Source organism: Polypterus senegalus, chromosome 18 (assembly GCF_016835505.1).
Source record: "Polypterus senegalus isolate Bchr_013 chromosome 18, ASM1683550v1, whole genome shotgun sequence".
Taxonomy (NCBI): domain Eukaryota; kingdom Metazoa; phylum Chordata; class Cladistia; order Polypteriformes; family Polypteridae; genus Polypterus; species Polypterus senegalus.
The window spans coordinates 8,930,699-8,957,876 of record NC_053171.1 but is presented as its reverse complement, the minus strand read 5'-3'; the positions used below and the strand labels follow the sequence as shown (position 1 = coordinate 8,957,876).

The following is a 27,178-nucleotide window of genomic DNA, read 5'->3' as shown; positions in this document are numbered from 1 at the left end:
CTGACATTACATCAATAGCAGGAACGCCTATAGAAGCGGTAACTCTGCACATTTGCCTGTGCTTTTCCCACTTAGTGTGGCCAAAGGCGAAGTCCTTTTCAGGATAGCGAGCATATAGAGAACGGAGAATCCATCCTTTGTGGTCCTCGGCGCTGATGCTACAATACATACAATACATACTAACATGAATCTGCTGGACATTTTACCTTGTTAAAAAGCAAATGTCTCTTCTGAGTCGGCAAAATGGTGAATGCCAAACGGCTTCATTGTAAGGGTCTAAATTTGTTTTTTGGGCTGGTGGATCTCCTCTCTGACAGACATGTCGACCTAGCACTAGATGAAAACTGCTGGATCCTGAAACAAAGTGTAGTCGTGATACTCGAGGATTTTATCATCCTCCTTGCCCGATGTGTCATCCTCTGTTGGTCGCTTTCTCCTCTCTCAACCTCCAGTCTTAAAAGTGGAACAGGGAAATAGTTCCACTTATATGATTCAGGAACTGCCTCCCTGGCTCTCGAAAATCCATTCTTGTCAATTCTGTCTGGCTACAAATTTGGGTATGGGGGACTAACCGTAAATATCTCTCTCTCTCTCTCTGGATAGTGATGATCCATTTAGATTGAGTTTCTGCATCAGAGGGAACTGTATCAGAAATAAATACCTAGTCGTACTTGCTGGAAGCTCAACATAAATGTACACACCAGTGTTCAGCTGTAGAGTACCTGTACTTTGAAACCTTTTTTGTTTTTCTTGGACATTCTCGCCACTAAACAAAAATCACAACTGCAGTATGGACAACAGAAGTGACTGAGCTGGCTGAGATTTCACAGGAAGTACTTCAGCACTACCGTGTGTATATAGCCTGTTGTTCTAATGAGAAAGACACCCTAAAAACTGTAAAACATGAATTGTCAACTGTGAAGCTACTTGTAATGGAAGCTTCTTTACTGGGGGGATAGTTAAGGGCTTAACAAGCAAACATGCAGGCACCAAAAAAGCATTCTCCAAAGACACTTGGCGTACTTACATGCACACACGTAATCTTATTATGCTGAACAGCCCACTTAAGACAGAGAGCCAGTTTCGGAATAATTTGTATTTACATGTGCGAGTAATCTTCTGCAGTCCTTCTTTGTCAGAAAGCTCCAGCGTCATTAAAGTAAACAAAAGAGTTAAATGTTCTCATCAGTCACCGTGAATCACAAAATAGGCATGAGACCTGTGATCATTATCTTGTCTTATAGATCTGTTTAGTCCAGTTGACACTTTTATAGGTTTCTGTTACCAGATTGTACGCAGCACACTCTTTCTGCTTGGTTCTGTAATTGAGCCCTGCAAAGGACCAGCATACCAGTACATGTGCTTGCTGCGTTCTACCTTACTCAAGTAAAAACACCCGCGTCATCGTTATTCCAGTAGCACTGGGTGTGTGTTAGTCTGGTTACTTTTTAAAATAATAAGTAACCTATGTAACTCTTGTTCATTTTACACCCCACTGCTTGCGGCAAGGTGGCGCAGTGGGTAGTGCTGCTGCCGCGCAGTTAGGAGATCCAGGTTCACTTCCCGGGTCCTCCCTGCGTGGAGTTTGCATGTTCTCCCCGTGTCTGCGTGTTTCCTCCCACAGTCCACAAGACATGCAGGTTAGGTGCATTGGCGATTCTAAATTGTCCCGTGTGTGTGTGTGCCCTGCGGTGGGCTGGCGCCCTGACCGGGGTTCATTTCCTGCCTTGCGCCCTGTGTTGGCTGGGATTGGCTCCAGCAGACCCCCGTGACCCTGTAGTTAGGATATAGCAGGTTGGATAATGGATGGATGGACCCCACTGCTCTCGAGGTTGTGATGCAGAGCTCATCTGCATAAATTTAGCGAGTTCTGAAACAGATTATTTCAGCCAGAAGAAGGAATAATGTGATCTGACCAACATTTTGCCTCTGCAAATGTTATTCTGTGACCACTTCTACACATGACTGCCGAAAAGCGTTTTGTGAAGCAAAGACATGCGCAGGCTGACAGAGTATAACAACTTGTGCAGGCCATAAAATAACAGTAACCCGGGTTAACGGTTTACATGGCCACGTAATCAAATAATTTGTAGCAGAATGTAACTCTGTGGACTGGGATTCTCGGATGCCAGTAGTCTGGTTTCTCTAATCAGCATAAGGGTCTACGTAGCGTTTTAGAAATCAAGTTTCTTTGAATAGCCAGGTTATTGAAGTGTAACGTCAAATTAAAGCTAAGAGGTGTATGATGCACCTTGCTTAGCTCTCCTTCATAAATGAACTCGCAGTCTCATTTTCTGTCCAGCACACTTTTGCCACCATGGGGATTTGCCATCTGTTCATCTCATCTGTCTCTCCATGCATGGAAAATTCCACTGAAAGTTCTGTGATGCCTGCGGTTTTTAAATTGAATTACATGCAGTATTGGAATTGAGGAAACCTATGAAGAGCATGAAAAAGTGTTAACTAGAATGGGTCAGAAAGGCACTAAATACCCACAGACATGTGCCATTTCATGAATGTTCAAACCTTCTCCCTCTTCACAGCCTTCCATTTCACTCCCTGAGTTGTTTTGACTCGGTTTTTAACTTTGGACCTTGGTGCCAGTACCAAAGCAAATAAAAGGGAACTCCGAAAAGTCCCGTCTTACTCGGCCTCCATGGTGTGCTGCGCCGTTGTGTTGCACTACGCACCCTTCCCTCTTTCTTGCCGTGTTGAAGTAACTGAGGTCCTCGGTGAAGGTCCAGTCACATTGAAGAGTGTAGGTTTATCCACATCCGTAGCAGGGAGTGTGAAGATGGCAGTTTACTTCCGGTACTGTGCCACTGTTTTCTACTTGGGTACTTTTCTAGTACTGGTGTATACGGCAAAACCCTACTCCCTACGTTCTTGCGCATAGTCTCTTCTTTATAATCCCTTCACTGACAATATCGCTGTGAACTCGCAGGGGAGCAAAAACAGTACTAAAGTTGCAATTCATAAAATTGGAATTAGATTTCTTTTTGTTGATTAATATATTTGACATGCTTTGTGAAAAGGTAAAATTTGTTGGTATGAAGTGCCCGATTCAGTAGGTTCTTTGGTGGCAAGTGTATGCCACCCAAATGTTTATTTAAAAACCAGTCAGAATGCAGCCTCGGGTTAAATTTAAAAAAAAAGTGGGGTCACCGCGAAGAGGGCAAAATAAAACAAAGTGTTAAACGTAACCTCGTACAGATGAGATTAAGGCCGTTGTGTTGCCATCTGGTGGCGGGAAGTTTAAATTATTTTCATTTTTTTCTTTGTGGTTTTTGTAAGCTGGAAACATATTAGAGTCACTGAAGGGAGAAATCTAAATATGCCAGCCCTCCTCAGTTTGGAAAGACTTGAGCCTTTAGGCAGAAGACTGGCTTTTGGATTTTAGAGATGACTGTTTGTTTGTTTCAGTTTACTTTTTTAGTTGACTGAGTTACAGGTTATTGACCCGCGGTGATTGGTTCACTTTAGTACCTCGGTTTCTTCCAGTCACTGACCACCTAAAACGCCACCGTTGATTGTTTGCAGTCCCAGATTATGACCACACCAAAAAGTATCAAAGTGGAATTAGAAAAGCTCAGTTTTATTAAAAGAAAGCAGATTGCAATAAAAGTAAGTTGCATCATTTGCAGTGTTGATCAGATGGTGGATTTTGTTTCTTTGGATTTGAGCTCGTCTGTGTCCTCGTTGGCTGCACACCTGGTAGTCGTTTATTTGTGAGGTTGGCTGGCTGTTTCTTCAACCTGCACCTTGAAGCTCCCTCCATTTTTTTTTTTTTTTTTCAATTTTGTATTGTATACCTAAATGTTACTTTAGTCCTTAATGCACCTAAACTGAAATGACATTAGTTTCCAGAATTTGGGTACATTGTAGCCGCGGTCATGAGGAGGATTAGTTCTGTTGTTGTGCTGCACCCGTGGTTTTCATTTGTTGAGTATCTGATCGTCTGACTGAATCTCCAAGCAAGAACAAGTCTCACAATGTCGGCATTGGGGAATTATAACGCGGAAAGGACCAATTGGGACCTGCTTTGGCAGTAAAGGGAGGCAAAACTGATGTGATGCCAGTGGTGGTAGGAAAAGAGAGCAGTCTTTTGGAAAAGGAGGCTGACAGCTTGACAGATCTAGAAGATGGCCTCCCTTAAGATGGCTAAGGTGTAATGTTTCAAGATTCTTTACATCTTTTGGAAAGAAGGTTGCCTGCGTAATAGTAGGTGAACTGTTTTTAGTTCTTATTTGGAAGAAAGCCATCGCATTGCTAAGAGTTCTACATTGTTCGGCATGTCTTAACACATTTCAAATTTGCTTATCCATTCGACTTACTGGACTTTTTCCTGTTGGATTTCCATTACAACGTTTGTTTTTTTTTTTGTTGTTTTTTTTTTTATGGTGTGCTGTACATTGTGGGGTCATTTCATGCGTGTTAAGTGTTAGGGCAGGCGTCTCTCACTGGGATTTGTTGAACTGTTAGTTTGTATGTAGTATCGATGTCGGAGTAGCATTGGTCAGCCCGTTCTCGGTTTATAATCTAAGTTGTGCTACACACTGGTGTCACATCCTGTCTAGTGTAGTGAAGACCTGTTTTAAAATTTGGTTAGTGTAACCTGCCCATTGGCAGTTTAGTTTGATAATGTGGTGCATTTTCATGATCGACTTCTACTTCTTCATTTGCTATTCCAGTTTTCATATTTGGTTGCCGTTTTTGACTAGACGACGTCTCCACAATCTTCATGCTCTCTCCTGTTTAATGCTTTTCCTTTGAGATCTTTAGTGGCACAATCTGTCCACCTCTGCTTTGGTCCACCCCTGTTCTCCTCCTTTCAGCATCAAATGTCATCACCCTCTTGCCTACATAGTTGTCCTCTCTTCTCCTAACATGGCCATACAAGATTTCCACAACTTGTTCTGTTCTCCTTATTGTTCCATTTGTATTACTCCTCATATCCATCTCGAAATCCTTCTCTACGCTACCTCTTGCTCTCTGTCTTCAGGGGCCATGTTTGAGCTGTGTACATCACTGGTTTGACTACCCTTAGAAAGACAGACAGACAGATAGATATAAATAAAAATTAGTGCTGGGCAGTGATTAAAATCTTTAATCGCATGATTGTCTGATTAATCTGTCTGGTTTTAAATTTTGTATTTTAGTTTTGTTTATAATCTGTTTCTTCTATTGTGCAGTGTCCTTGAGTGTTTAGAAAGGCGCCTATGAATAAATAAAATGTATTATTAGATATGAAAACTGCATGTGGATACTAAAGAGCAAAATTCCTATGTGGGGAAAACTGGGGTCCGGGTGCAGCAGGGTGGGCATCTACACCTTGAGACGCGAAGGTGCTCCTTCCACAATTTCACTTCCCGAAAACTTGTTCAGTCTTTTACTTCCTCTGTGGTCCCGTTTTGATTGCCAGAGGCTGCACCACCGACCTGAGGACCCCACTAAACAGTTACCCCTGTCGTAGTGATGTGCAGTAGGTACAGTGGGCAGAGGTATTAGAATCGTTGCAAGTTTATGACCCCCCACTTACTGGGAATTCCTCATTGGTGGGGAACAATTTCAGGCCTTGACCCTGACCTACAACCCCCATACCCCCCCACCCCCCGCGTCACAAGTAGGGTTTAACAGCATACCAACATCTCTTGGCACTGGGTAGACACGTGTTGATCCACACCGTGCAGCACGGGATTTTTTTGTCTAACATTTTTGATCTCCTGTCTTCTCTACAGGAAGGACTGAAGAAAATGGAAACTCTCACATCACCGCCACCACTGGCGATCTGCATACCATTGCATCAAACCCACCTTTGTCTTGGAGTCAAGAGGAACATTGCAGCCTCCTCCTTGATGAAAGTTTGCTCACTTGCCCCTGGCTGACCACTCACGTCTTTCTTTGATCTCAGCCTGATCACCTCAGGATTGTCGGGTGATACATAAGCAGTGCAAACAATGGGCACATTACACAGTTTGACATACTGTGGACTGAGAAATCTGCCAATGACCGCGCCAACTGGACTATGAACATCCCAGTGGATGAAGGAGCGATGCCTGCCAATGAGCGTAGGTGTAGGCCTCAACAGCAGAAGTGTCACCTGTCACGTGTATTGTTTGACTTTGTGCGCAAACTAAACAGTTCAGCAGATAAATTATTGGAAGTGAGTGCTCTTTGAAATTCAGCACAACGTTGTGCTGGCATCTTGACATTCGGCTCTAAATGAGTTCAGTTTACTGCTCAGTTGATGCCAGTTTTTTTGCCTGTATTTTCAAAACTTTTAAATAAAATGTCAAAGAATTGAAGTTGAGGGGTCCTGACCTTGCACAGTCTATTTAGATTTTTCTGAGAATGTTAGACTAATTACCAAGAGTGTAAAAAAAGGCAGAAAAGTGGCTGCGTAAGCTGAGGGGGACAAACATGGTAGCTGTGACCAGCCTGGCACTCCAAAGGATGAGGATGAGGAGCGCTGAAGTGCATTCAATGCCAAGGCATGGACCTCCTCCTCCCCACCAACTCCATAATTCTAGCCCCCTACTGGATGAGTGCCAAACAAGGACTTTATTCTTGAGGAGACTGTGTTCCCCCTTTAAAGGAGAGAACTAAAGAGGAAACCCTCCACTGTCAACAGGATATTTAACAATGGCATTGATCACTTGACCACCATGAAATTTCTCCTCTTGTGCAGAAATGGTTAGCTCCAGGTAAGTTTTTTTCCATAGAGTTTATTAACTTGTACAAAAATGAATGCCTTTCTGAAATAAAACATTAACTTCAAAAACCAACAGATGACTATGGTCACATTTTATTGCAAAATTTGTTTTTTGTGGGGTGCAAGATATTTGTAAATACATGTCCTAAATGCTGGGGCTCTACATGTTGTCCTCATCAGATTCGTCCTCCTCTTCTAGAGATTCCTGTTATAAGAAATGGAGGAGAAGTTTAAAACACAGACTCTCCAAAACCAAACCCCCATCACCCCATTCAGCAAGTGCAGTGCTTACTTTAGCATATTTTTCTGCTTCTTCTTTGATGTCTCTGGGCACAAACTCGTGTCTTCCATTTGTAACTAAAAAGAATTTACAGAGATTGAGTATCCCCCTTTACAAATGTCTTTTTAATGTGGTGTGTTAATCCGCAGCAAAGGACGAAGACCCACCTTCACCCACCCAGCTGAGCTCCAGTTCAAAGGCTTTGTCTTTGACTTCATCGTGCACAATATAAATGCTACAGGAAAAAAAAAAAAAAAACATGAAACACATGGGGGCAACAAAGACCCCAACCCACTTAATAAGACACTTACATTTTGGCCACTTCTCTTACCAGCTCTCTGCACGTCATGTCTTTCATCTGCAATGCAAAAAATTACAAAAGTCTGTTATGCGAAGTACTAATTAGGGGCCTCATCAGCCGAGAGTCGCACAGGAAGGGACCCCACTTACTAACAGCTATAAGTTAACATGAACCTAATGACACGTAGTCTGTGCAGGATGAGCCAGTTCTACAGTGTAACGTGGTGGTGTCTGCTTGTGCCCCAGTTTCAGATTTCAATGTAAGGAAAATAAAGCAGAGTGTCACCAAACTAATGACCCACCCTTACCCATGTATATTTGTATTTAATCAAGGGAAGAAAGCAAATAATTCTGTTCTTTAAATGGGGGGGCTTTTGTAAGTGCTGGCTCTCGCATTTGACATGTCTCTCTATCAGGGTCTCTGCTCGGGTGGCACCTTGAATGTTGCTTCTTTTTATTAATGAATTGGGAGGCTCACTGAATCCATGGAGTTCAAGGGGGGACTGCAGAGGACTGGTGTTCAGACAGACCCTGCAGGTCTCCAGTGGTGATATCCAAGGATGAATCAATACAGATTTAAAATTGTCTTTTTACAGAAGCTCTTTAAATAAATATACGCAAAAGAGTTTGAACTGAACACACACTGAAATGACAAAGCAAGAAACTTAAAAAATGAAATCTACCATCAAAGAAAGAGGGGCTTTTGCCAACTCATCAGTTTTCATTCAACCGTATTCTGAATTGTGAACTTGCCTGCACTAAAATTAAAAAATAAAAGTACATTTCATTCTCTGTGACAGTGGCTTCTCCCTCACATTCAGAACCGATATTCAGGCAGACAACAGGTGGGCTTCTTCAAAATTGTCAGGGTCTGATTTGATAAAAGATCATCATCAGTCAAGTTGTGAGGTGTGGTCACGTGTGCACAGTGGAATGAAATTCCTGTTGTAGAGAATTTAAATCTACATATCAATGTAATCAAATGAAAGGAAAACAGAAGAGCTAGAATTAGGTTATGGAAGAGTTAATTATTAAAAGCTCACACTAATACGTATCAGGCCAAGGCTAGGAATATGAAAACTAAAAGTGAAGATGGAGAGAGGCTTAGGTGATGGTCACTTCATAGGCCTTTCAAGTCAAGATGGACACAAAGTGATTATAGTTTATGAACGGTGGGGAAAAAAAAACAAACCAACACCATGGAAACTGTGCAGCAAAGCTGGGCAGCGATAAGAATTGTAAAAACTACAAGGCTGACCCAAACTAAGGGGCTCACTTCATTGAGCTGAGACAGCTTGGTGTACTTTGCAGTGAAGTCTTATCGTTTGCTCATCCATGCTTTTTCTGAATTCTCCCCAACACTATCTGGCCGTTTGACAAATTCATTTCTTGTATAGAAATTGTATTTCTTGTGTATTTTTTTTTATATTAAAGAAATTACAAATAGTGAACAACATTAAAAGTTAAATCTTACAAAATTAAAATAAAATTGGGAGTGGTCTCACTTTGAGTTTCTCATATACTCAGATATGGGGATGGATATTTCAGGAGTAAACCGCAAGACAAGGATTTTTATATTATGTACATTAAAGAATTATAAACAAATACTGAACATTAAAAGTACAGTTGAATAAATCAGACTCTGCAGCTGCATGAATTAAAAAAAAAGTACCACTTCCGGTTATTGGAAATATCTCAAAAGTTGATAGAAATCTACGTTTTGTACCGAATACTTGTATGCAAAATTTGGTTGAACTAAGTGAAAGTGTGCTGAGGTTATCGTGGTTACACACACACAGAATTTCAAAAATGGTATTTTAGGACTCTGAGGACTAAAACGTCGAGTCATCAAAATCGAATTTTTGGACGATTTCAATGCTTGCCCTACAAAAATGTAAACCAGACTCTGGGAGGTCTAAAATGTCGATTCATTCATCGAGGTTGAATACATTAATAATAATACTGTAATATGTCCGCTTATGACGACATTTCAACACTATTCAATTTAATCGACTCTCTCTATAGAAGCTCCGCTGTTAAAGCACAACGTCACAAGTCAGGATGTTGTTAGCCGAGTTTCATTATCTGCTGTGCCTGGCTTCCAATTCTAGAACTGGCTGGAATGAAAATCTGGCCACTGCGGACCTCCAGAACCAGAATTTAGTGCCCCTGCGTTAAAGGGTACTTCAAGTGATGCCATAGCCGCACCGAGCATTCATCTTCCAAGACGTTTCTCCATTCACTCGCTCAGTGGATGCTTTTACCCAGAGAGACTTGCACCAGTTGAAGATCCCATGCCGGTCAGCCTCGGCCCAGACGACACCATCCCAAAATGAAACGGATGGTTTCCACGGCGCTCACAGATGTTCTCTTTGTCACTATGCCAAGATGGAATGGCAGGTCTTACCTGTAATTTTTCGATCTCTGTCTTTGCTGCTTGTTTAGCCTTCCCGATTGCACAACCCCAGTAGCCCTAGAAAGAAGCAGAGAACCAAACACTCAGAATTTTAGCACGTACTTTTATTTATATTAAAAAAAAATATCGAGGCACATTCACGGGGCACTTGGGATTCTGCATTTGTGTATGAAGAGGGCACTCATGTTTAACTCTTCCCCAGCTTTGCATTTTTAGTGCTTGTGGATCCCAGTTTGTCAAGAATATCGTGTACCGGAAAGCCATTTCAGTGTCATCGTTACCTCAGAGGCCAAGCCGTGACGTCACTTTAACTGAAAAAGTCTAATCTTGGGTGGAAATGGTTAGAAGTGTAACGGCCCTCAATCTTCACAGTAAAACGTGCGTGCTAGTTCAGTTAAGAAGTCTGAATTGTCCAGGTCAGATCACGTGTGAGCAGGCCAGGCTAAATGCGACACCCCTGTTCTCTGTAAATGTGGCAGATTTGTCATTTTAGAAAGGCCATTTCCAGCTGTAATCGTGCGATATGTGTTACAGGACAGCTCACAAGATCACGTGATTGGATTTCAAAACTACTCCAAAGCTCAAAGTATTTGGATCAGGGCCTTCTTAACAGCATTACAGGACCCCTACCTACACAACCACTCGCAGGAACAACAATGTGAATGGTCGATAAAATGAAAAAAGATATTTACTGTATTGGTACTTCCAACAATATCAGTGTTTAAACATTAAAAACAGATGTACGGTAAAGATCAATCGACACAAACGTTTAAACAATAGAACACAAAAATGATACTCCATTGGCAAGCCATACAGACGGAGATGGCAATTATTTATTATCAATTGAGTGTTCAACACAAACATTTGCGAAATCTCTTTGCAGAGAATTGAGCTGCAGTGACGTTGACGTATATATCCATCTGCTTTTACGTGATGTCGTGTGTGAGCTCCGTACGCATACAGGTGACCGTGACAAGAAAATCAGAGGCGAATGTCCACTTGTAATACAATCACAAATATTTATAGTTTTTTATTTATTTGACAGCAAGTCACAACATACATCGATTGGCATGCGTGCCCGCGTGTTAAGATGGCCCTGAATCTGAATGAGATATCGGGACGGCTTAGCTATTAGCTAAACAAAATGGACATCGACGGAATGCTCTGCTCTTGTTTGTCAAATTTCTTACGTTCTGAAAACACAACAGGAGTTGGGTTTCCATTCCAATAGGACATGCAACAATATTAATGAACTGAAGAGGGACTCACGTAAGAAACTCCTGACGGGTCCACCATATACAGCTGTGCCCCATCATCTTCGTCATACGAACCCAACATAAAGCTGCAAGAGAAATTTTAAGAGAGTTAACAGAGACATCACAAAAGAGTAGAAAGCAGACCTCAACCCGGAACCTGTACCCAAATCCTGCCTGTAAAAGGACGACAGAGTCAAACTGGCATCTGCTCTTCCTGAAGACGGTGCCACATTTTGCATGCTGGGATCGTTTAGAGCAGGGGTCCTCAAATCCCGGTCCCGGAGGGCTACAGTGGCTACGGGTTTTCATTCCAGCCATTGTCCTAATTAGAACTCGGTCCTTGGTGTTTAACGCTATGCCTTGTTAGCGCCCTTCAGTCATCAAAGACAAACTGGAGTTCTTTTGTAGGTCAGGGGTCCTCGGTTACAGTCCTGGAGGTCTGCTATGGCTGCCGGTTTTCACTTTAACCAATTTCTTAATTAGAACCCTTTTATTTGCAGTTTTTGTGCTTAAATTTAGTTCTCTTGCCTGTCAGCATTCAGAACCCTTAACTGCCTATTTTAGACTTTAACAGCTGAATTTAAGTTTTAATTGTTGCCCGTTTTCTTAAATCAGACATTAGTTAATAATGAGACGCAGATAACAATGTTAAGCATGTGAGCTGCTGGTTTATTGAAGTATCAGTGATAAAAAAACGAATAAGAGGGGAACTGGAAAGGACTATCAAGTTTAAATCTGTTCACTTCATTAATGTTCTCACAGAAGGAAACTCTACAGTGCAATTCAGATTGCTCTCGGGTGAATGAAAGCATTAAGAAGCTAAACCGTTCGATACCAAGTTTCATTATCAGCATGGACTGCTTTCTAATTAGGAATAAAAACCTGCAGCCGCTGCGGCCCTCCAGAACTGTGACTGAGGATCCCCTGATTTAGAGTGTAACCCAGAAACACAAAATTAGGGATGTGGGACAAAACCAAATTGCACTGCAGATCGTGAAAGAATACTTCACCCAAAAAAAAAGATAGCACTTTTATACACGTTACTTACCCCATGTAGTTTGTAGCAATGGAGGAAAAAATTGTAATCTCTTGTTTTCATTGGGAACAGAGATACAATACAAGTGTTCTGATGGAATGGGCGTCTATGGATATCAACACAGGACAATGGCAAACAATGGGGAAACATGCTACTTGAGTCACACACGTCATGTCAGGAGTCTACACAGAAGGAGACTGTTGAACGCCACACAGGCCTCTTGACCAATGAATGATGGCAGAGGTGGTCATCAATTCAAAAGCTCAATCCTGCGTAAAGGTGTTTCTTCTACATGTGCAGGAGAATTATAGAATTTTAGCAAAAAAATCCATCCATTTTGCCCAGCTGTGAATAGAATGACTGGATGACTTGACATCTGTATTATGCAGTACAAGTAACGTGAGAATAGTTCATAGATGTTAATAGTTTGTCGTTGTCTCTCTGTTTTTCTTGAAAACACGAGAATATGTTCTCTTCAAGGCCGTCTCTTACACCACAGGGGTAAGGAACATAAAACACTTCTTGTCGGGTGGAGTATTCCTTTAAGCATTCATTAAATAATAAACACTTTACACTTATATAGCCCTTTTCTCACAACTCAAAGTGCTTTACATAGGGATTGGGGAGCCATTAATGTGCAGCACCCACTTGGATGATGTGACGGCAGACTTTTTTTTTTGCCACTACGCTCACCACAAATTAGCTGTTAGGTGATGAAGTGGCAATAGAAACAGCCAATTACACCCTGCTACTTACAAAGGATGCCCAGAGAGAGAGTCAGGACGTCAGTTTTATGTCTCATCTAAACGACGAGCACAGTGTCCCCTTGTCACTGCACTGGGAGCAACACACAGACCTGAGGTTAAGTGCCCCCTACTGGTCTCACCAACACTTTTTCCAGCAGCAATCCAAGCTTTTCCCACTTTGTCTCCCATCCCAGTGCTTCATGTGGACTAACTGTCATCATATTGCTCTTTTTGGGCAGGATATGACAACAGAAAACAAAAGCTGGGGGTTTTCTCAAAATTACACTGCATATGAAGAAAACCAAACACACAACACACCTGAATGCAAACTATTACACAAATTGCCAGACTAACTGTCGGTACAGATCCACACACACAGTGCATGCCAACTACCAGGCCACGTGAAATGCTGGTCACCTTCAAAACAAGAATTGACCAGGGTCTCTTACAAAAGGAGGACCAGCAAGGGACCTGTGAGCCACACACACCTTTTGGGGGGCCAATCCCCATTTGACAAAAAGGGACAAAAGGTACTACATGGGATCAAGGGGAAAACACTTAACAAAACCCATAAAGCACTTCTTCACAGGAAGGTTCATGGGAAATGGGACCGTCAAGCCACTGCCACCCTCCCAGCATCAGAACAAATTAAGCTTCATTCCAACCTAACTTCTAATAAACTGCTTTAATACATTTATTACAGTCGTGTGTGCCAACAGTGTGTCCATTACCTGCAGCCAAATGGCCTCACGGCGCTGTACAACGTGTATGCGTGAACGTACATCGCCACGCGGTCCGACAGGTGCTGTTGGAGAAACAGAAAGAGACATCAAAAAATAAAAAGAGCACAACCCAAGGGTGTAGAACAAACCGTCAAAGGTGGAGCATCGGAGCCTCGCTCTCTGGGGACTGACACCTGATCCCGGTGTGTTCCAAATGAAGCCCCACACCTCTGCGGACGTTTCCGCCATGGTCTACTTTATTTTGATCTTCCCTTTTGAAGCACATTAAAATGGGACAGAGAAACTTCCAGTTCAGTTTTTAAAAAATCGTTCCTGATTAGCATTACACTGAAGGAGGAGAGCGGCAGAGAGACGGCGTCTGGGCACAAATATCAGGGCTGGAAACGACACAAATGTCTTAATATCCTTCATCATGTTAACACATTTACAGACCTGCACACTATTATTCGTGTCTCTTTGAAGAATGAGAAAGAGATTATTATTATTCTTTTTTATTAATCACCTTTTGGTGAATTACTTTAATTTCAACCAAAAAACTGCTATTAGAAGAATTGATATCATATCTTTGACTTGGATGCTGAAGGTTGAGTAAATAAGGCTGAAAAGATGTGTGTGTGTCTGTTTTCATTTGTAATGCTGCTGTAAAGCAACAAAATGAAGATTTTTAAAAGGGTGATTCTTATTTTATACCCAGTGTGTGTGTGTGTGTATATATTATATATATATATATATATATATGCCAAAAGTTTGGCCACACCTCCTCATTCAATGTGTTTTCTTTCTTTTCATGACTGAAGTCATCAAAACTATGAATGAACACATGTGGAGTTATGTACTTAACAAAAAAAGGTGAAATAACTGAAAACATGTTTTATATTCTAGTTTCTTCAAAATAGCCACCCTTTGCTCTGATTACTGCTTTGCACACTCTTGGCATTCTCTCGATGAGCTTCAACAGGTAGTCACCTGAAATGGTTTTCCAACAGTCTTGAAGGAGTTCCCAGAGGTGTTTAACACTGGTTGGCCCCTTTGCCTTCACTCTGCGGTCCAGCTCACCCCAAACCATCTCGAATTGGGTTCAGGTCCGGTGACTGTGGAGGTCAGGTCATCTGCCTCAGCACTCCATCACTCTCCTTCTTGGTCAAATAGCCCTTACACAGCCTGGAGGTGTGTTTGGGGTCATTGTCCTGTTGAAAAATAAATGATCGTCCAACTAACCTGACTTCTGCACAACACAACTGCTGGTCCCAACCCCATTGATAAAGCAAGAAATTCCACTAAATAACCCTGATAAGGCACACCTGTGAAGTGAAAACCATTTCAGGCGACTACCTGTTGAAGCTCATCGAGAGAATGCCAAGAGAATGCCAAGCAGTAATCAGAGCAAAGGGTGGCTATTAGAGCAAAGGGTGGCTATTTTGAAGAAACTAGAATATAAAACATGTTTTCAGTTATTTCACCTTTTTTTGTGAAGTACATAACTCCACGTGTGTCCATTCATAGTTTCGATGCCGAGAGAGAGAGAGATACATACATACATACGTAGTACGTCCGTCCAGATCGTCTGGATGACTGATTTATGCGGGGACGATTCCAGTTCGGCGTGAAGACGATTCTTCATGTCGTCAGTTCACACACTTCGATGGTCGGGGATTTTTTGGGTGATTTTCTATGTAATAAACTGAATAAGTTATAGTGTAATAAAAATTGCATAATTAGATCTGGACCACCCTATATATACAGTATGTATGTATTTTGTGGGGCACGTCCAGCTGCCCAAACCTGACAGACAGACAGAGACACAAGTGTTGTACATCCCATGTTTTTATTTCCACACTTTTCTCTCACTCCCCACAGTACGGCACAAAGTACCAAAGATACTCTTCTGCTCATCTCTTTCTCTTACCTCGAGTTAGATGGGGTGATGTCACAGTTTGAACAGTGTGCCAACGTCAAGTTCACGGGCAAACTGGGGCCTCATACACTAGTGGCACTGCAGCAAGGGGTGCAGGGCCACTAGCGTATGTGAAGAGTGCCATCATGAACAAAGCTGCACATCCTCTCTGTGACACACCAACACCGAGGACTTTCAGCCAATGAATTATTCAGCTGAAGTTTGTTAAGAAATGTGACTGGGGGTCCTAAACGTCTGCAGAATGCCTCACTGGGACTGTCGTAGCCAAGTCAGAATATATATTTATTATCTCTCGATGTATGTATTTACATATTTAAAGGGCTACTGTACAAAGCCAAATTTCCCCCTGTGGACAAACACAGTTCTATCCATCTATTAATTACTTGCAACTTTAAAAAGTAACCCAACCACGAAACACAAGTTACTTAATGAAGCAATGATTTGTGTGTGTTAGATGAGAATCACAATCATTTACGTTATCATGCAATTTAACAAGTTATTTAAGCAATTATTTGATAATACACTGTATATGTGAGCTTGTAACGCTGACGTAGCTGCTCTCTTGCCCATTCAGTGTCTCCTACACCGTCTGCCCCGCTCGTCACTAATTGTACCCGAATGATGACCACTGGAGAAGAAACTCCATAGGGGAGGGGAAAAAAAAAAAACCAATAAGTTAGCCTAAAAAGTAAAACAAAAAAAAGAGGCATTGAAGCTGTAGTAAATATTGTGAATTTGTCATAAATATTAATCTCACACTACTGTGCTTTTATGAATGCAAAATAAGTGAAGAAAACAAAAAAAAAGACAGCTAATTGAACACTTACATTAAAGGTAACATAACGCCGCAATTACAAAAGAACTTATTACAAAAGAACTTATTCCATCTAGGGAGCCATCGCCCCCTCTAGGAACACACCTTCGGTTTCTCAGTCCTGTTGGGTGCCGTTAAAGGACCTGGGGACTCGTCCTTTCCTTGTAGCCCAGAAGTATGAGGTAGTCGAGAGAACGGAAGCCCCGAAGTACTTCCAGGCTGGAGAAAAACGTCAGTTCTTCATTAGACCCGGAAGTGCCAGCCAGTCACATGGTCAGAAGGACAGCAGCACTTCCGGGTCAAGGACTATTTAAAGGACTGATGGGAACCCAGAAAAGGAGCCAGAGAGGGGAGGAGGTGGACGACGCTAGTTGGGAGGTGTGGAGGAGAGAGAATTGTGATTATTGCCAGTGATATTGTGGCTGTGGTGCTTTGGGCACAATTGGCGAGAAGAATAGAATTAAAAATACTTCTTACTTCTTTACTTTGCGTCCCGAGAGTCTGTCCCCTAGCGTCCTTACAAGACATTTTGCCAATCGCAGAGCAGGAGGCACGTACTCCTGCTCAAGTTGGTCATGTTTTGGTGTACCCTGCCATCACAACCATCATCCTTTTCACTCCGAGAACATGCCAGCTACTGTCAATCACGCACGACAAACATCCTTAACAAGCCGTGAAGAGGTCCATTCCTAAGGTCGCCCTTATTATCACTTACCTTCAGTGGAATGTCATGGCCATAGTTGGATCTGAAGTTTGACGCTTCTTCTCTTGCAATTTCAGCAAGCGACCTCGCATCTGCCAAAAGGCCTGCAACCGCCTTTGAAGAGGAGGAGAGCGGTTAGTACTTGCCCAGCTTAATCATTGCCTGGTGTTGTGATGGGAAGTTAAACGGGGTCCTCACCATCCCCACGTGTCTGTCGATGTTGAAGATGCGCTTGTTTGAGCCCTCCTCGTACAATTTGGACAGCACTAACTTCTCGACACCAAATACGATCCCATCTTTGCACCTGATGCCGATGGCTGTGCTGTTAAGAGGAGAGCACACAACAGTGAGAGACATCACTACGTAACGGTGAACCGAGTGCTCAGAAGGGTCTTACCTGCTGTTCTCCACCGCTTTCATGGCATACTCGACTTGGAAAACGCGGCCATCTGGAGAGAAGGTAGAGGCGGACAAATCATACTGTAAAAGAGAAAAGCACATCAGGGAGACATGCAAACACTACGGCACTCAGACCAGACGCCAATTCAAGGAACAATTTCATGGAAACTGCCGTTTTTTACAAAAAAACACAAATGTTACCCTCTTTAGTTGGGCAAGAGAAATTACTGAGCAAACTACAGTCGTGGCCAAAAGTTCTGAGAACGACACAAATATGAATATTCACAAACTTTGCTGCCTCAGTTTCTATGAAGGCCATTTGCGTCGACTCCAGAATGTTCTGACGAGTGAGCAGATGAATTGCAATGAATTACAAAGTCCGTCTCTGCCAGGATTACGAGCTTCATCCCAAAAACCCACCGCATGTCAGCCCTGCCACCACGTCACTTCAGTGATGGTGAGAGTGTTGATGAGGACGAGGCTGGAGGTCACTCTGTTACACTGATTGAGTTACAATAGAGAGGTGAAGAAGGCGTCAGGGCACATGCCAGGAGCGTCTCCTCAAGTCAATGCAGCTGCAGGCACCGCCAGGGCAGAGCTTACTCAGGAATGGCAGCAGGCAGGTGAAGACATTTGGAGGATGATGGCCTGGTGGGTGTCAAGAAGGGCAGCACAGAAGCCATCAGGGACAGACGGATATTCTGGGATTGGACTGCTGAGGTCTGCTGGGGGAAAAAGACGTTTTATTTGATGAATTCTCTTTTGATTGTTTGGGGCAATCGGGAAAGAAAAAGGTGAATGGCGCTACCATCAGTCCTGCGTTACTGTGCCAACAGTGAAGCATCTCGAGACCATTAATGTCAGCCAAGGCAGCGCAGGGCTCACTCGCAGTCTGGCCTAAGAACACAGCCAGGAATAAAGAATGGCACCAAAACATCAACCGAGAGCAACTTCTACCAACCACCAAACCAAGAACAGTTGGGTGACCAACGTGATGGCATATCAGGCCAGAAGGCTCGGCGAAACAAAACATTGAAATTTGGGGTCCATGGCCAGGAAACTCCCCATTGAGAACTTGTGGTCAATCCTTCAGAGGCAGGTGGGCAAACAAAAAGCCCCACATTCTGACAAACTCCAAGCATTGATTCTTACAAGAATGGGCGGCTGCCATCAGTCAGAATTTGACCCAGAAGTTGATTAACTGACAGACAGACTGCCTGCCAGGGCGAATTGCAGAGGTCTTGGAAAAAAAGAAAGAAGGGCCAGCACTGCAAACGTGGACTCTGCGCATAAACTTCAAGTCATTGTCAGTAAAAACCTTTGAAATTTCTGAAATGTTTGTAATTCTAGTTCAGTACACGAGAGTAACATCTGACAAAAAAAAAAAAAGAAGATCTTAGAACACCGAAGCAGCAAACTTGGTGAAAACCAACACAACAACTTTTGACCGCCTCTCTACAGCACAGTAAGGATAGGAGGCGATGCTCAGGACTACGTGCCGTCTCAGCGAACAGCAGAACAAGATCCATACCAAGATTATCGAATCGCAACTTTCAGCTTTCTTTAAGCCTCGTGTTTCTCTTCGCTTTGCTCAAACGGCTGTCTGATTGTCCGTTGATGGCGGCACGTTTGGCCCTTGACAAAGAAAACACATTATCTGTAATGATTAAAAGTATTTACCTCACAATACCAATGACTGTATTTTGTATTAATCATGCTGCAGAGAGCTATATCATTTATTACTTCTATACGATTTGTTCTTCGTTTAGGTAGAAAAAGAATTAAGCTTGTGCACAGAATTATTAGATAACTTGTATTCTTCTTTTATGAGAAAATGCTGATCTCTTGATACGAGCAGAACACCCTGTGATATTATAAATCAACGGGATAGTTTCTGATTTCTTGCTTAAAACTGTAAGAAACATGTCCCTTATAGATTAATAAATAAGGATTTATTAATCCAACCAAACAAAACCTAATGAAGATATTAAAACCATAAGAATGTAATCTCTTCATAACGAATGTACTCAACTATAAGAAACTGCTTTAAACTGGTCGTGTGTGTGTGTGCTGATAAACGGGTATTTTTAGGAATGCGAGTGCCCGGATGACTCTAAGTTGGTAATAAAGTCTGTACACTCTTGCATGTAATAAATCAGGATGCAACCGTAATTAAGCAATCTATACTAAAAAAAGGCAAAGCCCTCACTCACTCACTCATCACTAATTCTCCAACTTCCCGTGTAGGTAGAAGGCTGAAATTTGGCAGGCTCATTCCTTACAGCTTACTTACAAAAGTTAAGCAGGTTTCATTTCGAAATTCTACACGTAACAGTCATAACGGTCCATAACGGTCGACAACGTCCGCCATGTTGAACTTTCTTATTTATGGCCCCATCTTTACGAAATTTGGTCGGCGGCTTCACTGCGCTAACCGAAGCCGATGTACGTACTTATTTCGATGGTACGACGCCACTGTCGGCCGCCATATTGAACTTTCCAATGTCACTAATTTTCCAACTTCCCGTGTAGGTAGAAGGCTGAAATTTGGCAGGCTCATTCCTTACAAAAGTTAAGCAGGTTTCATTTCGAAATTCTACGCGTAACGGTCATAACTGAATCCTACTTACGTACATATATACAGCCATAGCCTGCAGCTCGGTCGCCGTGTGAGGCGGAGTTGCATCCCCCATCACCACGCCTCCCACGTAGTAGGCTGCCTGCCCATACAAGGCCGTCCGTCAGCAGCAATCCAATAGACACGCTGCATCTACGAGGCGTTTGTCACGCCGAAGACGAATACGATATACGCAAGATGCAAGTTGATTGAGAAGACGCAGGGTATAAACAAGACTTTTGATCACTTTGTAACGGAGTTAAAATTGCTGGTGAAGGACTGTGCTTATGCAAACGAAGATGAGATGGTCACGGATAGAATAGTGTTTGGCAACACAATAGAAACTTTTAAGTGCCGGGTCTTAGCTAACATTAAAGCCGTGGACATCGCGAGATAGCACAAGCACAGCCGAGAACCTTCAATGCATGTACTCCGAGCGGCTCACGTGAACTGACTGTGAACGCAGTACGCAGAGAACAAGGAAGAGCTCCAAAGAGCGCTGAACAAAAAACGCATTACACAATTGAGAAGGCAGCAAAAGAATATGAAGCGAGTGACGCATACAAGCATATTCATAAGTGCAGCTACTGCAGAAACAAAGCACACAGTGGAAAGAGTCAATGTCCAGCTAAAGGAAGACAGTGCAAAAAATGGGGTAAATTGAACCACTTCGCTAAAGTTTGCAGGACTGGGAAAGGTAAACCCGTGCATGCAGTGTGTGATGGAAGACGAGCTGCTTATTGATGCAGTACGAGAGGAACAACCCTCTGAATCTGAGCAAGCCTTTGTAGACATATCAATAGGAAAGCAAGGTGTAAGCTTAAGTTTAAATTAAGTTCATAGACACGCTGCCGCTAAATATTCGCAGGCAAATCCACAACTTAATACCGGGAATGCCTGTTAAACATCTTCGATTCATGAGTGGCGATTTGGGTAGAAAACACTTCGATGAATGAAACCTGTTATCTTTACAACGGTTGACAAACATGGAATGTAACTTGAACAACAAATACGAGCCTGATTGAAAGAAATAATGACAATCAAATCCTTGATGACAGCAACACTCGTAACAGTCACAAAACAATTCCATTGACAATCGTGTTACGTTATTTTTAAAATGTTTCCTTTTCTTTTTCATTAATTTTTAACACACTACTCCTCCACTGCGAAGTGCGGGTATTTTGCTAGTCTATGTATAACCTCAAAATGAACTGCCATGGTTTTTTTTCTCTCTTTGGTTAATGAAGAAGCTAAAGGTAATATATAGAGAGGATTTCTTTCTTTTAAGGCAGGCTGTCTGTTCTAACCAGTCAGTGGTACTGACCTTGGCGGCTGCAGTCTCTTTAACTCACCAAGAATAAAGAAATTGCTTTTTATTTTAAACTGGTGTTTTTGTCTCCCGTTTTTGACTTCAGTGTCCACACCCTCTCTCAATTAATAATGTGCCGCTACTCACTCCTCTTGGCCACAACTGTACGGAGCATGAATGAGTCTAACATCCGGGAATGTTTCAGGTGGTCTTTAACTCTTGTTGGGTGGATGTCGACTGGAGGGGTTGAGGGCGACAATCAGCTGTTAATGGCAACAAAAGTCACCGTTACGTCACAGGCATTCCCTCTCTTGCTTGGAGGAATGTTAGACTCCTTGACTCGGCATCTACTCCTTGCGTGTGCGCGAGTTACGAAATGTAAACAAAGGCAAGATGGCATCGACATCTCACTAGGGAGCGAAGCGAGTGCAGAAAACAAAATACCCGGCAGACGATGTTTTGCTCATTGTCGCCGAGTCGGACTCTGATTTTTCAGAATCAGATTTTGATGACAGTGATCAGATCATCGAGTGAGGAACTGGCATCAGCTGATCGGACAACCAGCCAATGCTGCCCCAACTGAGCGCATTCACGCAACCGATGCACCTACGGTAAGATTCGTGTGGCAGGAATACCCAGACATTAATCCGTGGGACCCAAACTGACTACCGGACTTAACAAGACACCATGGCTTGCTGTTGGACTCGACAGATTACCAGCCGCTAGACTACGAGGTGTGGCAGAAAAGTAATGAGACTGATTTTTTTTTTTTCCAAACATCAATGTTATCCCCTTCAAAGTAGTTCCCTTGGGCAGCTACACACCGATGGAGACGTTGTTCCCACTGTTGGTAGCGCTGGAAGTCTTCAACCGGTATGGTCTTCAGCATGTCCGTTACACTCTTTTGGATGTTTTCTAAAGTCCCGAAATGACGTCCTTTGAGGACACGGACTAAGGTCAGGTGAATAAGGGGGCTGGGGAACCACAGGAATGCCTTTTGAGGTCAGAAATTCTGTTATGGAGAGAGAGGGCAGTTTTTCGGCACCATTTTGGCACAGACCTTTCGCATGTGCAAATGTTCAGTTAAAATTTGATGAACGGTAAATCTGTTCAAATTTATTGTTCACTCAACATTCTTAATGTTAAACGACGGTCTGATCTCACAAGAGTCTTCACACGTTCGATGTTTTCAAAGTTGAAGTCCTCCCTGAACGGTGTTCATCTTCAACGTGTTTTCTGCCTTCCAAGAATGATTTGTGCCAGCGAAAAACTTGAGCTCAGGATAAAGAATGTTCCCCATAGGCCTGTTTTAACTTTTCAAACGTCACACTTGCCGTTTAATGGCACAACGTTGCTCCAAATTCCGCTGTTCCATTTTGCATGACGCACAACCAAAAACACAACTTCGCTAATAGCAGTCACAAAAATCACGTAGTTAACGGAAGGAGTTGAAACTCGCACTGAGCTATGGGAGGGTACTGATACACGTGCTCTATCAAGGACAACAGCGCGGCATTGCCAGATCGCTTGCAGTGTTGCCAGTCTCATACTTCAGGCTGCTCTCTCCTGATGCTGCTTTTCAGCTAATGTCAGACAAGACAAGCAGGTATGCAGAGCAATTTTTTGAATCGCGGGCTACGCTTGCACCGCATTCTCATTTTTCAAAGTGGAAACCCACAACAAAAAGCCGAGATCAGGGGCTTTGTGGCCTTACAAATAGAGTTGGGACTAGACTGGCGATAACTTCAGGGAGCACTGGTCCACACGTGCTTTGCCCAGGTCATGCCACGTGATGATAGGTACGTGCTACTGCTGCAAAGTTTTATTCTCTTCTGTGGTAACTAGAAGCAAATCCCAAGGGGTGAGCCAGGCTATAACCCACATGTATAAAGTTCAGGCCCTGCTTGACATTGTGGAACCAACATAGAAACAATTTGATCAGCCTGGCTGTGATTTGTCCGTGCATGAATCTATGATAAAATACAATCTCAAGAGCAGCAGGGTAACACAAGTGACATATTCTGGTTACTTTTTAACAAGAAAATGAGCACAGACGTCATGCTTATTTTTTGATTCACGGTGTCCAACGATGACGTTTAACTCTTGTTTTTTTGTGTTCAGTTTAATGACAACAATTTATGTCGTGTCACATTATGTCTTGTGACTCAATGGGCTTTACCAGACCCTGTTTTATTAACAGCCCCTGTGCCTCAACTCTCTAAAGACAAAAAATTAAAAATAAAAAAAAAAAAACCACTGGTGGAGGAATAAATGGAAGAAACCTTGGGAAAGGCAATTCAGAGAGAAGACCCCCTTCCAGGTAGGTTGGGCAGGCAATAGGTTTCAAAAAAAAAAAACGGGGTAAATACAAAGCTCAAAAGATCCTCTTCAGAGATCTCGATGACCAGTCCATCACGGCCACATCTGGGATACAATACAAGTAAGAGTTCAAACTACAAAGCAAAATGTAAGAATAGATTATATTACTAAATATGACGTCCGAGCGCTTCGCCATAGGAGAACGTCAGTAGATTACTTGTGTCTACAAATGCAGATTATAATAAAACCTGGTGTCCGCTTTAATGGGTTTATTCACCTTGACCTGATCAAGTCTGTGCATGTAGACACACTGAATTAAGATTTTGCTTGGGTGTATCGAGTGGCCCACGATCATTTTAAAAAAAAAATAACAATAATAAAAACAAATCACCTTTAAATTGTCCTATCACGTGCCATTTTATAGCAATCGCCTATTTAAACGATTTTATTTAACTTGACTCCTCTGTCTGTTTGATTGGGTCGAATCTTGCAACCGATTTTAATTAAACCCACTTTTGTCAATTTCTTCAAATGTTGCATATGTGTTCGATGACAATACAACAATCCGTCAAAACCGATGTAATTACGCAACAAATTTCCCCGTAATCAATGGTTATGCGATTCCATTTAATGCACACATAATGACGGAGAGACAGAATATAGTGCGATATATAAGAGCATACGAGTGAGAGACGCGTCGGATCGCCCCCACTTGCTTCTTCCAGTGAGAGGAGTCGGTAAATATGCTGGCTAATTGAATTGTGTATTCTTGCTAAGGAGTAGCGTTGATGATTGGGTGAGGAGGTATTGCCATTAACTTGCCGTTCTGTCATTGAAGTTTTTATTCCGCAGCAATCGAACGCTAATATCATAAGAACATAAACGGAAAAATAGAGGCCAAAATATACCGGTAATTCTTTTTAGTATGGCCTACGATGACATGGGGACAACCCGAGATGTAGCCTCCCCATTTCTTAACTTAAGGAACCCAAACGAGGATTACAGCGGCCTGCGCCAAACGGCTTTCTGTCGCAGTCCGCATTCCAAGCCAGAACGGTTTACCGGTAAAGCGCCGCGCACGAGTCCAGCGGTTTCTTTCACTTTCATCCTCATTCGAGTGACTCAGCACGCAGGAGGGGCGACGTATCCCGAAGCTACAATGGCCTCTTATGTGCAATAAGTGCTTACGGCGGGGCCAGACTTCTTCGACATTACAGGAACTCCCATGGCACATCGACTTGCTGCTCGAAAACACAAAATTGTGGACGGGTATAAGGCGGCCCTTACTCCATCCATCTATCCCTTACTGCAGAGTCACTCTAACCAGCATCGACAAAAAGCGACCCAATACGTCGACCCCAACCCTGCATAGACCGGCGGTTTTCGTTAATCTTCACCCACACTCACCCCGGTGCCAATTGAACTCATTGCCTTCTGTTAAGTTCTTCACAATTTCCTCCACTTTCTCTTTAGCTTTTGCTTATATTAGTGCCATCCACCACCGTTCGACCAGCGAAGAAGAACTCCCCTGATTGGGCGAGAAGCCAGCCAATCACATTCAAGACTTTGTGACGCGCAGCATCCAATACGTCAGCCTCTCCCGCTTGCCGCAACACAGTTACGGAGTCTGCGCTCTTTGGTGCGCTTGGAGTGGTACGGAGGCGTTGTGAACTTTACAAGGTGTGCCAAAGAAACAAGTACAGTAATAGCAGAACAATGATTAGCATACAAAGTGAATTTGATATGCCAAACCATTTTCGATGTGCACGTGTACAAACTACAAGACCTTGAATAAAGTGCTTGCGCAGGCGCACAGGTGCTGTACAGGGAAGCCGATGTTCGGACGATTTTGCGTTGCCTTGTCGAAATATGCTACACATGCAAATATTTACACTTCTACAAGTAGAAACGTCGAAATGAACACAACATTTTTATGGCGTTTTTCCAACAACAACAACATTTATTTATATAGCACATTTTCATACAAACAGTAGCTCAAAGTGCTTTACATAATAAAGAATAGAAAAATAAAAGACACAATAAGAAAACAAAATAAATCAACATTAATTAACATCGAATAAGAGTAAGGTTCAATGGCCAGGGGACAGAAAAACAAAAACTCAGACGACTGGAGAAAAAATAAAATCTGCAGGGATTCCAGACCATGAGACCGCCCAGTCCCCTCTGGGCATTCTACCTAACATAAATGAAACAGTCCTCTTTGGATTTAGGGTTGCGCAAGCCACTCATCTTCTGCTTACAATCACAATACTGGACAAATAAAAAACATTAAAATGGGATTTTTTTTCCCCTTGATTTTCGGAGAGTCTTTGAATTCAGCCCTCTGTATGTTGATCATTTTCATTTCCATCAAACGATGTGCCATCCTTTTGTTCCCGACACATTACCAGTCCATATCAGTAGAGAGAGCCAGCATTGAAATCTGATGTGTTTTCAAAGTGTTCCTTTAAACTTTTTGAGCACTTTATATAATAAAAATAGCAGCAGCCATAGCACTGCCCCCTACTGGTCACCACTCTAATGAGGTTCCTCACACCATCACCCTCTGTTACTTGTATCTGAGCCAATTCTGCACCCTGAACTCCCACCTCTTTAAGTTCTATGCCAACCCTGTCATGTGGCACCTTATCAAATGCTTTCTGAAAGCTGAGATAAAAATTATTGTATGCACCACTCTGGTCGTATGCTTTTGTTGCTGCCTCAAAGTTGCAGGGTGTTGCACTGTGTTAGCCTTTATGAATGCAATGAGAAGTGAAGCAAAACGACTCCTTTTATTGGCTTACTGAACAGATTACAGTATGCAGGCTCTCGAGGCACCTCAGGCCCTTTCTTCAGGCCACTTGTGGTCAAGTTGCGTGCTCATTGAATTCCACCCCGTCAGTAAAACACGACGCCATGCTGACTATTCCTAATAACTGCTGTCCTTGCCAAGTGTTGCTCAATCTTATCCTTAATCATTCCTTCCAATCATTTTCCTGTGATGCCCAATAATCTTACTGGCCCTTTTTATCCAACCCGCTATTTCTTAACTACAGGGTCACGGGGGTCTGCTGGAGCCAATCCCAGCCAAAACAGGGCGCAAGGCAGGAACCAAACCCCAGGCAGGGCGCGCGCACACACACCAAGCACAAACTACGGACAATTTAGAATCGCCAATGCACATAACCTGCATGTCTTTGTAGGCAGCTACCCACTGTGCCACCTTACCCTTTTTATATAATGGGATAATAGCTGCCATTTTCCATTCCTTCAGAATTTCCCCAGTGTGCTGTGACTTCCTAAAAATATGCGTCGAGTGTTTATATCTGTACTCCCTAACCTCCTTAAGATCTCGTGGGTAAATTTCCAGTGAATGTTCATTTAACACTGATACGTTTTACTAAATTCGGAATAAGAAAGAGAAGGAAAAAAAGATAAGCTAATTAAACTATCAAATGAAAAACGTGAACCTTATTATTATTATTATTGTTTTGTCACTTCATTTTGATTCCTTTTTCTTCGGTCAATCCGTCTCAATGCCGTTTTTTTCGTCCGCTTCTCAGGGCTCGTCTTCCTTTATAAAATGGTGTATTGCCGCCACCTACCGGATTGC

General features: G+C 42.7%; 1 protein-coding gene across 1 annotated transcript; it reads right to left on the bottom strand.

Annotated features, from left to right (window-relative positions):
• Nucleotides 1–6,789: 6,789 nt before the first annotated feature.
• On the bottom strand, nucleotides 6,790–25,105 carry psma3 (proteasome 20S subunit alpha 3). The gene is made up of 11 exons (XM_039741907.1): nucleotides 24,973–25,105; nucleotides 17,319–17,401; nucleotides 17,120–17,243; nucleotides 16,934–17,035; nucleotides 13,478–13,551; nucleotides 10,978–11,050; nucleotides 9,700–9,765; nucleotides 7,304–7,350; nucleotides 7,160–7,227; nucleotides 7,005–7,069; nucleotides 6,790–6,917 (listed from the first exon to the last, which is right to left on the bottom strand). The coding sequence occupies exons 1-11, from the start codon at nucleotides 24,991–24,993 to the stop codon at nucleotides 6,873–6,875; spliced, it is 768 nt and encodes a 255-aa protein (XP_039597841.1). The 5' UTR covers nucleotides 24,994–25,105; the 3' UTR covers nucleotides 6,790–6,872.
• Nucleotides 25,106–27,178: the final 2,073 nt, after the last annotated feature.

What these genes read in the sequence shown, in the direction of transcription:
- psma3 (XM_039741907.1), bottom strand. Translation starts at nt 24,993, where the DNA reads ATGAGTTCAATTGGCACCGGG. An exon ending in GTAAGAGAAGTGGCCAAAAT is followed by an intron (nt 7,228 to 7,303) that starts GTAAGTGTCTTA and finishes TTTTTCCTGTAG; the next exon opens with CATTTATATTGTGCACGATG. An exon ending in GCTCAGCTGGGTGGGTGAAG is followed by an intron (nt 7,070 to 7,159) that starts GTGGGTCTTCGT and finishes AATTCTTTTTAG; the next exon opens with TTACAAATGGAAGACACGAG.